This window comes from Castor canadensis, chromosome 8, assembly GCF_047511655.1.
Source record: "Castor canadensis chromosome 8, mCasCan1.hap1v2, whole genome shotgun sequence".
NCBI lineage: Eukaryota > Metazoa > Chordata > Mammalia > Rodentia > Castoridae > Castor > Castor canadensis.
Window position 1 is genome coordinate 43,981,414 of NC_133393.1, and position 13,536 is coordinate 43,994,949.

General features: G+C 40.3%; 1 protein-coding gene across 2 annotated transcripts in view; it reads left to right on the forward strand.

Annotated features, from left to right (window-relative positions):
- Positions 1-13,536, forward strand: part of Mak (male germ cell associated kinase) — a 63,529-nt gene that overhangs the window by 24,133 nt on the left and 25,860 nt on the right. For both annotated transcript variants that reach the window (XM_074082906.1, XM_074082908.1), the window contains exons 7-10: positions 4,846-5,017; positions 6,065-6,232; positions 8,208-8,516; positions 12,345-12,517. In XM_074082906.1, coding sequence (XP_073939007.1) covers positions 4,846-5,017; positions 6,065-6,232; positions 8,208-8,516; positions 12,345-12,517 — 822 coding nt within the window. The remainder of the gene's footprint in view (positions 1-4,845; positions 5,018-6,064; positions 6,233-8,207; positions 8,517-12,344; positions 12,518-13,536) is intronic.

Below are 13,536 nucleotides of genomic sequence, written 5' to 3' on the forward strand. Positions count from 1 at the left end.
TGTTCTGATCAGTGAAGTAAGGGAAGGAAAAAGGATTTCATTCATTCACTCAGCCAGTACTATTGAATATCTACTACGTGTCTACTGTTGTAGGAACTGGAAACACAGCTGCGAACAAAACAAAGGAAAACATCTGCCTTGTGCTGCTTACCTGACAGCTGACATACAAGTAAACAAGCTCAGTCAGAACTGTGCTTTTGGGGCTGAAATAACGATAACAATACAAGTCTAGTAGCCGGCTGGATAAGTGGTCCAGAGCACAGGGGAAAGGGCTGGGCTGGAGGTGTAAACTTGGGGGTTCTCAGTGCTAAGACTCTCAAGGCTGAGTGAGAGTACCAGGAGAACTCTTGTGACTGACCCATGTCCCTGTTTGCCCAGGATAATCTCAGGCAGTGCCATTATCAACAGTGTCATTGAAATGAGCCAGGATGGGTCAGGTAGATCTCCACTGGTTGCTTCCTGCTTCCTCCATGGTCCTCTACATATGTGGTTAGAGGCATGTGAGCAGTGAACCAAGTTTGTACCTTGACATGGATAAATATGAAAGATGGCTGGTAATTTCTCATCTCTCTCTCTCTCTCCCAATCTTTCCCTCCTCTGTCTGTCTGTCTTTCTTTCTCTCTCTCTCTCTCTTGTCTCTCTAGGTTTTTTGACTCAGGATCTTGCTTTGTAGACCAGTCTAGCCTCAAACTTGCACTCCTCCTGCCTCTACCTCCTGGGTGCTGGTATTACAGGTGTGCACCACCATGCCTGACTCCCATCTCCATCCGACTTTTGCTTAAAGCAGGAGCATTTGACACTGTTCCACGTGGCATGTGCTGTGTCCTTTGAGATGTTAGTTGATAGGATCCATGAGCACACAGGAAATTAGTGCTTAGCGCTGTACTTGTAGGGCACATAAAAAGTAGCCTGAATATTCTTTCTGTAGTAATTATTACATAGACTAAATGTACAGCTACTTTGTTGTTATATCTTGATTTGTGTCACCTTAAAAATACCTGTGACTCTAACCTTACTTGGAAATAGTCTTTACAGATGTAAATCAGGTTAAGCTGACATCACACTGGAGTAGGCTGGGTCTTAATCCAATGATACCTGTGTCATTATAAAAAGAGAGACACAGAGATGGACATGCCCAGAAGGGAGATGTGTGAAGACACCCAGAGAAGAAGACAGAGTAGGTGGGGGAGGAAGGGAAAAGGGTGTGTCCACAAGCCGTGGAATCCCAAGGATTGCCAGCAATACCAGAAGCAAGAAAAGCAGCCCAGAACCGATTTCCCTAGAACTCAGAACTCCCAAAATTCATAGCCATGTCACTTTTTTTTTTTTTTTTGGCAGTACAGGGGTTTGAACTCAGGGTTTTATGCTTAGTAGGCATGTACTCTATCACTTGAGTCCTGCCCCCAGCCCTTTTTTTGCTTTACTTATTTTTTAAATAGGGCCTTGCATTTTTGGCCTTAGGACCTTTGACCTTGATCATCCAACCTATCCATGTAGCTGGGATTATAGGCATGTACTACCACCACACCCAGCTCCATCATGCCACATTTGGATTTGAGACTTCGAACCTCCAGAACTGTTGAAAGAATAAACTTCTGTTGTCTTTAAGCCACCTAGGTTGTGGTATTTGGTTACATAATAACAAAGGAACACATTTGATAGTGCTTTCTCAAGAAATTATTTTGCAGGGAAATCTTTTATTGACAATAGTCTCCAGAACCCAAAGTGCATATTTAATGAAAAGATAAGTCTTTTTTTGGTTCTTAAGAGAACCTGCTGATGAACTTACACAAAACAGTTGTTGGCAAATGTCCATAGCCGCTGACCTGGTGAAAACCAGAACACCCAAGTCTCCCCAGGCAGTGAGAAGTTAGTAGCTATGTTCAGAAGCCGGAGCAGTGGCAGCCCTTGGCAAGTGTGCTTCAGATGGGGTGCTTGCCATTCTGAAGCCTTTGCACTACCTTGCACGAAGGTCAGATGACTTCTAATTTCACTCACGCTCGACTCCAGGTTTTCATAGGCAGGCGTGAAAGGTAAATGATTGGCTGGGTATATACAGGTGTGTCACTGAGGAAGAACTTCATGGCTAAGTGAAGCCAGCTTTAAATGAGCATCTGCAAATGCTTCAAGGGAAAATCAGTTACCTTACTTCTAATAACGACCTAATTTTTCATTGTAGCTCATTTTGTGAAAGGCAAAATGTCTGAGATTACTGCAAATTGTGCTAATTTCAGTTAAGAATTACTGGTTTTGTAGTGATAATATAAAGACATTTTATTCAAGCACAGCATTTTAAAATGATCTTCTTAGTTCATTAAGAGGAAACTGAATAAGTAGAAATGTACTTGGGTGGGTTATGACGTATTTCTGTTTTAAAACTGTATGCCAACAAGCTGGGCCATTCCACCGATCAAAACAGAAAGCATGGTAATCAGAATTTACAGCTGGCTGTCCTACGCACCCACCCAGAGTAGCTCACATTCACTAATCCTCAGCCTGGCTGATGTGCTTTCTCTCCTTGTGTCTGTCACTGCCTTTGAAGAAGCATCTGGCTTCTTTGTAAGCATGACCTTTAAATTCTGGTTGTATTGTGTTCCAAGTCACTTGGACAACTTCAGGATTTTTGATAAATGGAGGACCAAAACTTCAAGGCCTTGGAAGCTCACAGCAAATTGCAGTTACTGAAAAACAAAGTTTGAAAACAGGAAAACAGTGATATTTATCCTCCTAAAGCAAGAGAAGAATTGAGGACTGGCAGAGTAGTTCAAGTGGTAGAGCTCCTGCCTAGGAAGTGTGAGGCCCTGAGTTCAAACCAGTATCACTATAAGAGAGAGAGAGAGAGAGAGAGAGAGAGAGAGAGAGAGAGAGAGAGAGAAGAATTGAACAGATTAAATAATGTAGCCATTTTACCTTTGAAGTGTCTAATTACATTGGGAAAATCTCTTGCAGGAAGGTTCTTTGGGAGGGGATTGTATTTTTATTTAGATTCTATACTGAAATGGGATGAAAATGAAAAGACAGTGTCTCTGCATCTGAATTTTAAAATTCTGAACTTAAAAATTTAAAAACAATTTTTGTCTCATAGGAATATTTGTCAAAATAGATAATAATGTGCTGGTGAGAAAGAGGAGAAATGAGAACCCTAGTGCACTGATGGGGATGTAAAATGGTATAGCTGCTTTGGTCCTCACTGGTTAAGCAGAGTCACTGTGTGACTGGCAGTTCCACACCTAGGTTCTGTACCCAGAAGTGAAAACACATGTCACACAAAAGCTTGGACATGACTGTTCACAGCCACATTCTTCACGATGACCAAAAAGAAGAAACAACCCAAAGATCTAGCAGCTGAAGAATGAATAAATACAGCATGCCAGTATAATCAGATGTTAACACCAATAAGAACATGAAACACTGATGTGTGCTGCAATATGGACAAACTGAAATCATTATGCTAAGTGAAAGCAGCACAGAGCTGGGTGCTGGTGGCTCACTCCTGTAATTCTTGCTACTTGGGAGGCTGAGATCCGGGAGGATTGTGGCAAATAGTTTGTGAGACCCCCATCTCCCAAATAACCAGAACAAAATGGACCAGAGGTGTGGCTTATGTGGTAGAGTGCTAGCTTTGCAAGCTCAAGCCCTGAGTTCAATCCTCAGTCCCACCAAAAAAAAAAAAAAAAAAAAGGAAGCTAGTCACAAAGGAGCAGATAGTGAGTATATGTCCACTGATAACGAAATGCCTAGAATAGGCAAATAGAGACAGAGATTAGATAGTGGTTGCCTAGGGCTAGGGACATGAGGATATTGGAAGAGGGATGGGTAGGAGGTGTGGGATTTGTTTTTGGAGTAAAGAAATTGTCCTAAAATTGTGATGATGAATGCACAGCTCTGTGAATATATTAAAAGCCATTGAATTGTACAGTCGAAAAGATGAATTGTATATGTGAATTATATCTCAATAAAGCTGTTGAGTACTTGTCAAAGAAAGAACTCTGGGCACCGGGCATAATGGTACGTGTTTTTAATCCTAGCAACTGGGAGGCTAAGGCAGGAGGATCACAAGTTCAAAGGTGGCCTGGGCAATATAGCAAGTTCAAGGCCAGCCTGAGCTACACAGTGAGACCGTTTGTCAAACAAAACAAAGCAAAATAGAGCTCTGAATGAAAATGAAAAGACAGTACTTCAAAACACTTGAACTATAATATTTATACATTTCAACATGAAAGAAAGTAAAAGTATCTTCTATTTAGCAGACTTTGTGTTGGGCTTATGCAGGTGCTTTTTCCCATTTAAAAATGTTACTGTCAGGCTGGAGGTGTGGCTCAAGTGGTAGACTGCCTGCCTAACAAGCAGAAAGCCCTGAGTTCCAACCCCAATACTGCTAAAAAATAATTATTATTGTAATTATTATTGTCTACAGAGAGGATGGATTGATGGTATGAACACTTTCAAACTGAAAAAAAGGAAAAAATCCACTACTGGGGATAATCTTTGTTAATCTTTCATTTCCTGTTCCTCATGTGACTATATAATGGACATAATACTTCCTACACAGTTTTTTCTTAAATATCAGAGTATTTATTTTCCTGTTTCTCATTTGAGTTCCTATCTCAGGCTCCATGGGCATTTCATCTACATTTGTAACAGCACATTGATTGTGTCAGGGAACGTGTGTCACATCCAGCAAGTCCTAGCATGTTGTACCGATGTGGGATGCAGAGAAGGTGCTTCCTACCTGTGCCTTGACTGAAACATGGATGGCCAAGCTGACTAGCATCCTACTGCCCTGCCCATCCACCTGTGAAGCCACCCTGAAAACAGTGTGTGTTTTGTTTTCTGATTTCTCAGGTATCGTGCTCCTGAAGTTTTATTGAGATCTTCAATATATAGTTCTCCCATTGATGTTTGGGCCGTGGGAAGTATAATGGCTGAGCTATACACATTGAGGCCACTTTTCCCTGGGACAAGTGAGGTTGATGAAATCTTTAAAATCTGTCAAGTGTTAGGGACTCCCAAGAAAGTAAGTGTGCTTGTTCCTAAATTATCATTTTTTAAATTATTTCTTGCTTGGTACTTTGCTTTGAATTTTACAACTTTTGATTTTTTTGTGACTGTTGCCTAGATATCTAGTATGTTCATTTTCAAATAGATTTATACTTTGATCATTTTCTTATAATCTGTAATCTGGGATAAGGACTGAAGAAAAAAGTGCTAGCCTTTCCTAAAGAATTTAAGGGAAGGGCAGGGGCATGGCTCAATCTGTAGAGCACCCGCCTAGCAAGCTGGAGGCCCTGAGTTCAAACCCCAATAGTGCCAAAAAAAAAAAAGGACAAAGTCTGTTTGGAGTGTAACTGTGTTGATGACAGGCTGAGGACTACAAGTCCACCTTGCTGAAACTCTTTCCCACTTGCTGGTGAACGCCAGTGGTCATCAGTTCATGGAGCACTGGACCTTATTGACTCAGTTAATTAATCTTTCTTTTTTCCATTTATAGACCTCAGGATAGTTAGGTACTTGGTTTCTTGAACTGAGTACTTTTCAATTAATATTTCCTGTTAGTTAGACCTTACTTTCTGAAATGTACCTAATTTAATTGCATTTAACTGTATCCTAATTGAATCAGCATGTGCCTTGTAGCTAACATCAGACAAGTAAGTGTAGATATTAATGTTGGAACGTAATTATCATCTCCAGATTTGTATAATTGTTAATGTGAGATTTGATATCTGATGTATAATGAGGATCTTTGTAGGGATCAGCCTCTTAGTAAAGTGTCCTGATTTATTCAAACTAACCAAGGTCAGCTTCATCAAGATCCCAAATCAGACAAGGGTTTAATATTTTAAAATTTATAAATTTTTTTCCTAACTCAGCTCAACACTCTTTCTATATGGTTTGTGGAACTGAATTGCATATAATAGAGTATGCTAATTTATTTTCACATTTATTTATGCGAATTAACATTAAAATTTTCTCACCTGAGTGATTTCTGTATTGTTACTGTTTTTAATTTACTAAAAACAATTTTCTTTTTGCTGTCCTGCCCACCCATGTATTCCTTCAACAGAGTGACTGGCCAGAAGGATACCAGCTGGCAGCCTCCATGAATTTCCGCTTTCCCCAGTGTGTTCCTATAAACCTAAAAACTCTCATTCCCAATGCCAGTAATGAAGCTATTCAGCTTATGACTGAAATGTTGAATTGGGATCCCAAGAAACGACCAACAGCAAGCCAGGTAAGTCACATCTCCCAGGTAGAGCTTTCTAAACTTCGAGGTTTTACAATATGAGGGGTGCTTGCATTTACAAAAGTCTGTTCTCAACCAGGGTTTTATCAAGAGAATGAAGCCCTTAGAGCCCTAAGGCATCTGTTGTATGGAATGAATCTATTCTTAGGCATATATGATCCTTGGGAGGATTGCAGAAATAGCCACGCAATGATTTTTTGAGTTTTGTGGCTCAAATAAGCACTTGTTTAGCATGGGCAAGACATGCCCATATGGCACTATCAACACCCCCAGTACCACAAAATTGGAAGGAACGGGTTAGGGGTGGGGAGGAAGGGAGGGAGGAAGGGGACCAAACTGGGAACTTTAGGAGGTTGAGGTTGAATGGATTCATCTCTAATGATAATTCTGACATGTGGCAGGCTAGTTAGGAAGTTGTCATGGTGAGCAAAAAGCCATCTCTTCAATCATTCTGCATAGTGGACTTTCCTGGGCTCTCCTTTGGTTAAGGGGTGGAATTCTTGTGAGGTGATGAAGTTCAACCTCAGCCTCTGACAAGAGGGCAGCATTGTGGGACCTACCCTTGGTCCCTTTGTGACTCTGCCACTTGAGCTATACCCTCAGTCCTTTTTTTTTTCTTTTTCTGCTTTAGTTATTTTTTGAATAGAGGCACATGTTTTTGCCGGGGCCAGCCTGGACTGAGATCCTTGTAGCTGGAATGAAAGGCATGTACCACCACACCCAGCTTATTAGTTGAGATGGGATCTTACTAACTTTTCTGCCTCAAACACAAGGTTTTTGTCATCTCTGTCTCCTGAGTAGCTGGGATTACAGATGTGACCCACCACAACCAGCCTTTTATTATAATTCTTATCATTTAAATGTAAATTCCATGTTAAAATTACCAAAAAATTATTGTGCTGCTGTTTTAATTTAACTTACGGAAACATTTTCTAAAGGCCACCTGGAAAAACAAATGGGAAAGACTGGTCAAAACTTGTTTGAACATAGTAAGTAACTAGAGAGCAGTGGGAATGGTGGACAGTCTGCTCTGTGAGATGCTGCAGTGGTCCGTGGAGTGGTGATGATGGTAACAGTGAAAGCACTGGCACAGGAATCACAATGCTCCCTGTTGCAGAATGTGTGTTGGTGAAGGAAAAGGGGGACAGGACTGCTCAGTGAATCAGAGCAAGACAGCTTGCTAACTTTAGGGGAAAAGTGATTTCTGGCTCTTACATCTCACTGCATAAATAAATCACAAAAGGGTTAAATATTATAAACAGACAGATAGATGTATATATGAACTCTAAAGCATTAAAAGGTAAAAACATGTGTGAAAACTTGATCCTATAATCTCATGGTAAGAAAAATATAGAGGATATAAAACACAGAAGAAATTACAAAGGGAAAACTCAGAAGATCTGATTACTTACAAATTAAAATTTGGGGGGTTGAGGGTGTGGCTCAATGGTAGGGTTACTGAACCTTCCAGCCATAAGGCCTGACTCTGGGTCTGAACACTTGCTCACATTTACCAAAAAAGACATATATATGCAAAATTGAATTTATTTAAATTCAGAGCCTCTCATGCTTGCTAGGCAGGCAGTCTACCACTTGAGCCAGTCCACCAGCCCTGGGGAGAACAAAATTCTGACTCTCCATGTTGCTTCTAACAGTGTTAAGTTTATCAAAAAGATGAAACAAAAGCCAGGCAACATGCACATGTAGACTTACCTGTGCCCATTACTGGCACATGATGATGAGTCTTTCTTCTGGCCTTAGGAATCTTGGGATGGCCCATTTTCACCCCCAGTGTGGTATTTCCTGCAGGGATCCTGATTCCTAGTGTAAAGCCTTGGGTTCAATACCCTCCCACCCCAAATCATGGTTAATGGTGGCAGTATGTCCCAAATTAAGGATGCACATGATTTAAATTTGGAAACATGTAGGCTAACTCAATGTTAATGTTTCTGTGCGTTTATAGGCATTGAAACATCCATATTTTCAAGTTGGTCAGGTATTAGGCCCTTCTTCACATCATCTGGAACCAAAACAGACTTTAAATAAGCCACAGCCATTAAAACGGAAGCCATCTTTAGTTGAATTAGAACCTAATCCTCTGCCAGACATAACTGATCAGACTGTTGGACAGCCCCAGTCAAAACACAGCCACCAACCGCTGCAGTCCATTCAGGCACTCCAGAACACGGGTGTCCAGCAACCTCCAAAGCAACAGAATCAGCAGAAACAGCCACAGACGATGTTTCCAAGTATCATCAAAAACATGCCAGTGGTAAGTGGCCAGTAAGGATGCCTTAGAGGAAATATTCAATCGGTGCAGTTAGGATTCTGCCTCAAGACGTTTCTAATATCAGAAAAGATGTTTAAGACTATTCTGTGGCAAAGCGTCTGACAAGGGGCTTGATGTGAAATGACCTCACATTCTAGTACAGTGTATAAAAGGAGAGACTCCACACTGAAGGTCACAGTTTGCCTGCTACAGACTTCCTTTAACAGATAACTTCTATGAAAACAAATTCAAAGAAACAATTTAAAAGAACTCAAGATTACCGATCCTAAATCTTAAAGGTTTTTAACAGGCGTTTTATACTGTTTTTAAGTGTTAAGGAACATGACCGGAAGAGAATTTTTTAGTGGTAGGCACTCTTACTACTTCTGTTACATCTAGAAGCTTATCAGGTGCCATGCGGTTTTAGCTGACCTCTCAAGTGTACACTTCCAACTCTGTTTGCATTGTGACACCTTAGGATGAACTGAAAGAGATTTACACAATACCACATCTAATTCCTTACCAGTGTCCAGCCACCCACACCCCTAGTATAAATGAGTCCCCAACTCCCGATAGCACTGACCACTTACTAACACACTACTGATCATTGTTTCTTAGGTTTATTGTTTAACACTGGCCCTGTCTACTAGAATGTAAGCTTCATGTGGTCAGGAATATTTCTCTGTATTGTTTAATAATAGAACTCCAGAACCCAGAACTGCCTGCCCAATGGAAGAGTCTCAACAAATTCATACTGATGAATGGATGAGTCATTGCCTACACTGCTTTATAACTACCTCCAGGGTCCCCATCTGGGATGGTTCTGAATATTAGAAAGTTCTTCCTCATACCAAACTAGATTTGATTTTCCATATCTTTTAGGTGTTGGAAAATAGCCCTTTTATTATCTGCCCCTTCTCTCAGAGATACATTCCCAGTTCCCTCACATGGCTCTGCATGTGCCATGGTTCATTGACGAGCCTCTACATCCCCTTGCCATCCTGCTTCCCGTGCAGAACAATGCTTCCAGAACTAGAAATACCCATTCACACCACCAAGGATCACATTCCTCTCCCACCCCCTAAGGCACAGCAGATGTGCATACTAAGGAAGAATTTTAGTATCTGTTGAGTTCCTACTAAGTGTGCTAGGTGAGGCCCTTGTGCACATTCTCTAAGTTATAGTACCCAACATCCCAGCCCCAAATTCTTATCTAGCTAACAGTGGGAATTGAGTAGTCTGTTAATGAAATTTCTGAGTCTCTTTTTTTAATAAATGCTTCAGTTAATTCACATATTTTTACTTCTATTTGCATATTTGATCTCTTAGGATTCAAAAAATTGCAAGACCACCAGGTGAGATGGCTCATATTTGTAATTCCAGCTACTTAGAAGGCAGAGATAGGGAGGACTGAAGTTTGAGGCAAGCCTGGGCAAGGCCCTGAGTAAAAAAACCCAATACCATCAAAAGCAAAAACAAAAACAAAAAGTTGCAAGATCTCACTTTACTTCTCAAGTTTCTAATTATTCTTGAGCCCTTATTTTTCCTCCTCATTTAAACTCTGCCTAGCTCATTGCCAGCTATGAATTTGCCTAGCTGTGTGTTTTCTCTCCTATATCTTCATGATGAGCAGAAAAGCAGTGAGCTATGAACAGGCCACTAGGTTCTTCTTCTAGATTGACATTGATCCATTAATCAGTGCTCTATCAAACTTCCAGATGAGATCCTGACCTACTTTTGCTGTCCTTTGATTGCCTTATTTCATTATTAAGGATATGATGACAAATTGTGATGCAATTTGAGTGAAGTTCGTAGCTATTACAGTATACTATATCTAATGAAGTCACTGCTTGCTCTTTATGAAAAATGGTGGCCTATGTGATCCACCAGTTCTTTTTCTCAGTGTTTGCAAACAACTGATTTTGCCCTCATCCTATACCAGACTGCTTGAGGTGGAGTTTGCAAAAGTCTACCCTGTATTTTATGAAAATTATTTCTGTTTGAATCTCTTCAGTCTTCTCAGACATCCGAGATTACTTGGGCATTACTGACCTGAATCATCAGTGTTTGGTGTCAGACCCTAAAATACAGTTCACCTGAGGGACTTTGGGTCTTTCTGTTCTCTCTGTGTGTAGACTGTTCTCCCTGACAAAGAAAATGTGTAGAAGTTAGCAAATGCCACTTCTTGTCATCACCCACTGCCATCATTGGCTTCATGCAGCAGCAAAATAGTCTTTCAGCATCTTCTTGCTCACAGTACAACTGATTTTGAATTGCCTTTTGGATTTGAGTTCATCTGCCTCAAAACTACTCTCTGTAAATTCATATAAAACCAGTCCATTGTTTTCTCAAAACCAGAACTTCTTCCTCATGCCTTATTTCTGTTGATGGTGCCATACTTAGGAGCCTATTAAACTCAAACCTAGTCATTCCTGCCTCTTTTCTCTCTGTGTCTGTTATGGTCACATTCAGTGACCTATGACAGAAACCACACCACTGTGGCATAAAAAGTCAGGGTTGCTTTCCTCACATAGTAAGAAGAGCCTGTGAAGGAACCTGCTGCTTCTATCTTCCTGCTCCACCCCCTTAACCAGTGACTTTCGTGTCTGTGGCCACAAGATGGCTCTTGCCATTTTAGGTGTGGCATCTGCATTTTGGAGAGGGAAGCATGAAAAACACTGGGGACATGCTAGCCTTAGTGTCCCACTTACGGAGAAGGACAATAAGACTTGGAATAGTTAAGTACTTTCCAAAGAGATAGCCACATTTGGGTTTTCTGGATTCTTCACATCAATGAAGGATCAACTCAGATCCTCAGTGTTTATGCCTCCCCTACCCAAGTTCACAGAGATCTCTCCTCCCTTAAACACCTATCATATTTTTGACATGTGCTACCTATTTTTGTTAATGCTTTTAAATGTACATATATTTCCTTAAGTACAGTCACACACCTCATAACATTTCAGCCAGTGATGCATTGCATCAATGACTGTGGTGCTATGATTATAACGGAGCTGAAAAGTTCCTACTGCCTGTCATGTGTTGATATTTTAAGTTGTTATTACAAGAGTCATAAGGTTTAAAAAGTTTAAAATTTAAAATATTTTAAATTCATAAAGTAAAAAGTTACAGTAAGCCAAGGTTAATATATTTTTGAAGGAAGACAAATTCTTACATATAGGTAGCATAGCTTAAGTGCACAGTGTTTGTAACGTGCACAGGCTTGCACAGTGTGCCCTGGGCCTTCATGTTCACCCCCCACTCACTCACCAACTCACCCTAAGCAACTTCCAGCGCTGCAAACTCCATTCACATTACCTGCACTAGCTATCTGTACCATTTTTAATCTTTTAGACTATTTTCTTTTAATTTTCCTTCCTCTTCTTTTTTTTTTGACAGGGAAGGCGAGGGACTGGGTTGAACCCAGGGCCTTGCACATATTAAGCATGCAGTCCACTATAGCGCTACATCTCTTACTGTAATTTTCTGTGTTTAAACACAAAAATACTTGACCATTGCACTACAGTGGCCCATGATATGCAGTATAGGAACAGGCTGTACAGGTTTGTAGGCTAAGAGCAATAGGTTTAGTGCATAACCTTGGTGTGTAGTAGGCTAGACCTTCTTGGTTTGTGTAAGTACATTCAATAGTGTTCTCACAATGGCAAAATCACCTAAGGTCAGCACTTCTCAGAACACGTCCTGTCATTAAATAACACATAACTATATGGAAGGCTCCTTGAGAATAAGGACTCTTAGTTTCTGATACATTGGGCATAAAAGGCATTCAGCAAATGACTAAAGATTACGATGACTGATTTTCCACCACAGAAGCCAGTTGGCACACTAGACCATAAGAGTGCTAGGAGGCGTTGGGGGCAGACTGTCTTCAAGTCTGGAGATAACTGGGAGGACTTTGAGGACTACGATCTTGGAGCCTCCCATTCCAAGAAGCCAAGCGTGGGTGGTCTCAAAGAAAAGATGAAGAAAGAGTCTCCATTTGGGTAAGATTCCACTTTCCTCAGGAAGATTGCTTTAACCATGTCCCAACTTTATTTTACTTACTAAAAAATATAATGAATGTAGCTCTTAAAGGACAAAATAGCTGAATATTTTCTTCTACAAAATTGAAAACCCTTTCTGCATACCTCTGAAAATCTTGACTTCTCATAGTAAAGAATGAGTGTATATGTATGTATGTGTGTGTGTGTGTGTGTGTGTGTGTGTGTGTGTGTGTGTGTGTGTGTGTAAGGATTCTTGTTCAGTTTTTTTTTGTTGTTGCTCTGGTGATGATTGACTGATTGATTGATTGATTTAAAACAGAGTCTTGGAACCTATGGGACACAGCAAAGGCAATGCTGAGAGGAAATAGCCATGAGTGCATATATTAAAAAGACTGAAAGATCCCAAATCAATGACCCAATGATACATCTCAAACTCCTAGAAAAACAAGAACAAGCAAATCCCAAAACAAATAGGAGAGCAATAATAAAAAGAGCTGAAATCAACGAAATAGAAACAAAAAAAAACATACAAAGAATTAATGAAACAAAAAGTTGGTTATTTGAAAAAATAAAGATCGACAGACACCTGGCAAACCTGACTAAAATGAGGAGAGAAAAAACCCAAATTAGTAGACTCAGGAATGCAAAAGGGGAGATAACAACAAACACCATGGAAGTCCAGGAAATCATCAGAGACTACTTCGAGAAACTATATTCAAAAAAATTTGAAGACTTAAAGAAATGGACAGATTTCTAGATACATACAATCATCCAAAAACTGAACCAAGAGGAAATTAATCACCTGAATAGATCTGTAATACAAAATGAAATCAAAGCAGCAATCAAGAATCTCCCCAAAAAGAAAAGTCCAGGACCTGATGGATTCTCTGCTGAATTCTATCAGACCTTTAAAAAAGAACTGATACCAACCCTCCTTAAACTGTTCCACGAAATAGAAAGGGAAGGAAAACTGCCTAACACATTTTATGAAGCCAGTATTACACTTCTCCCAAAACCAG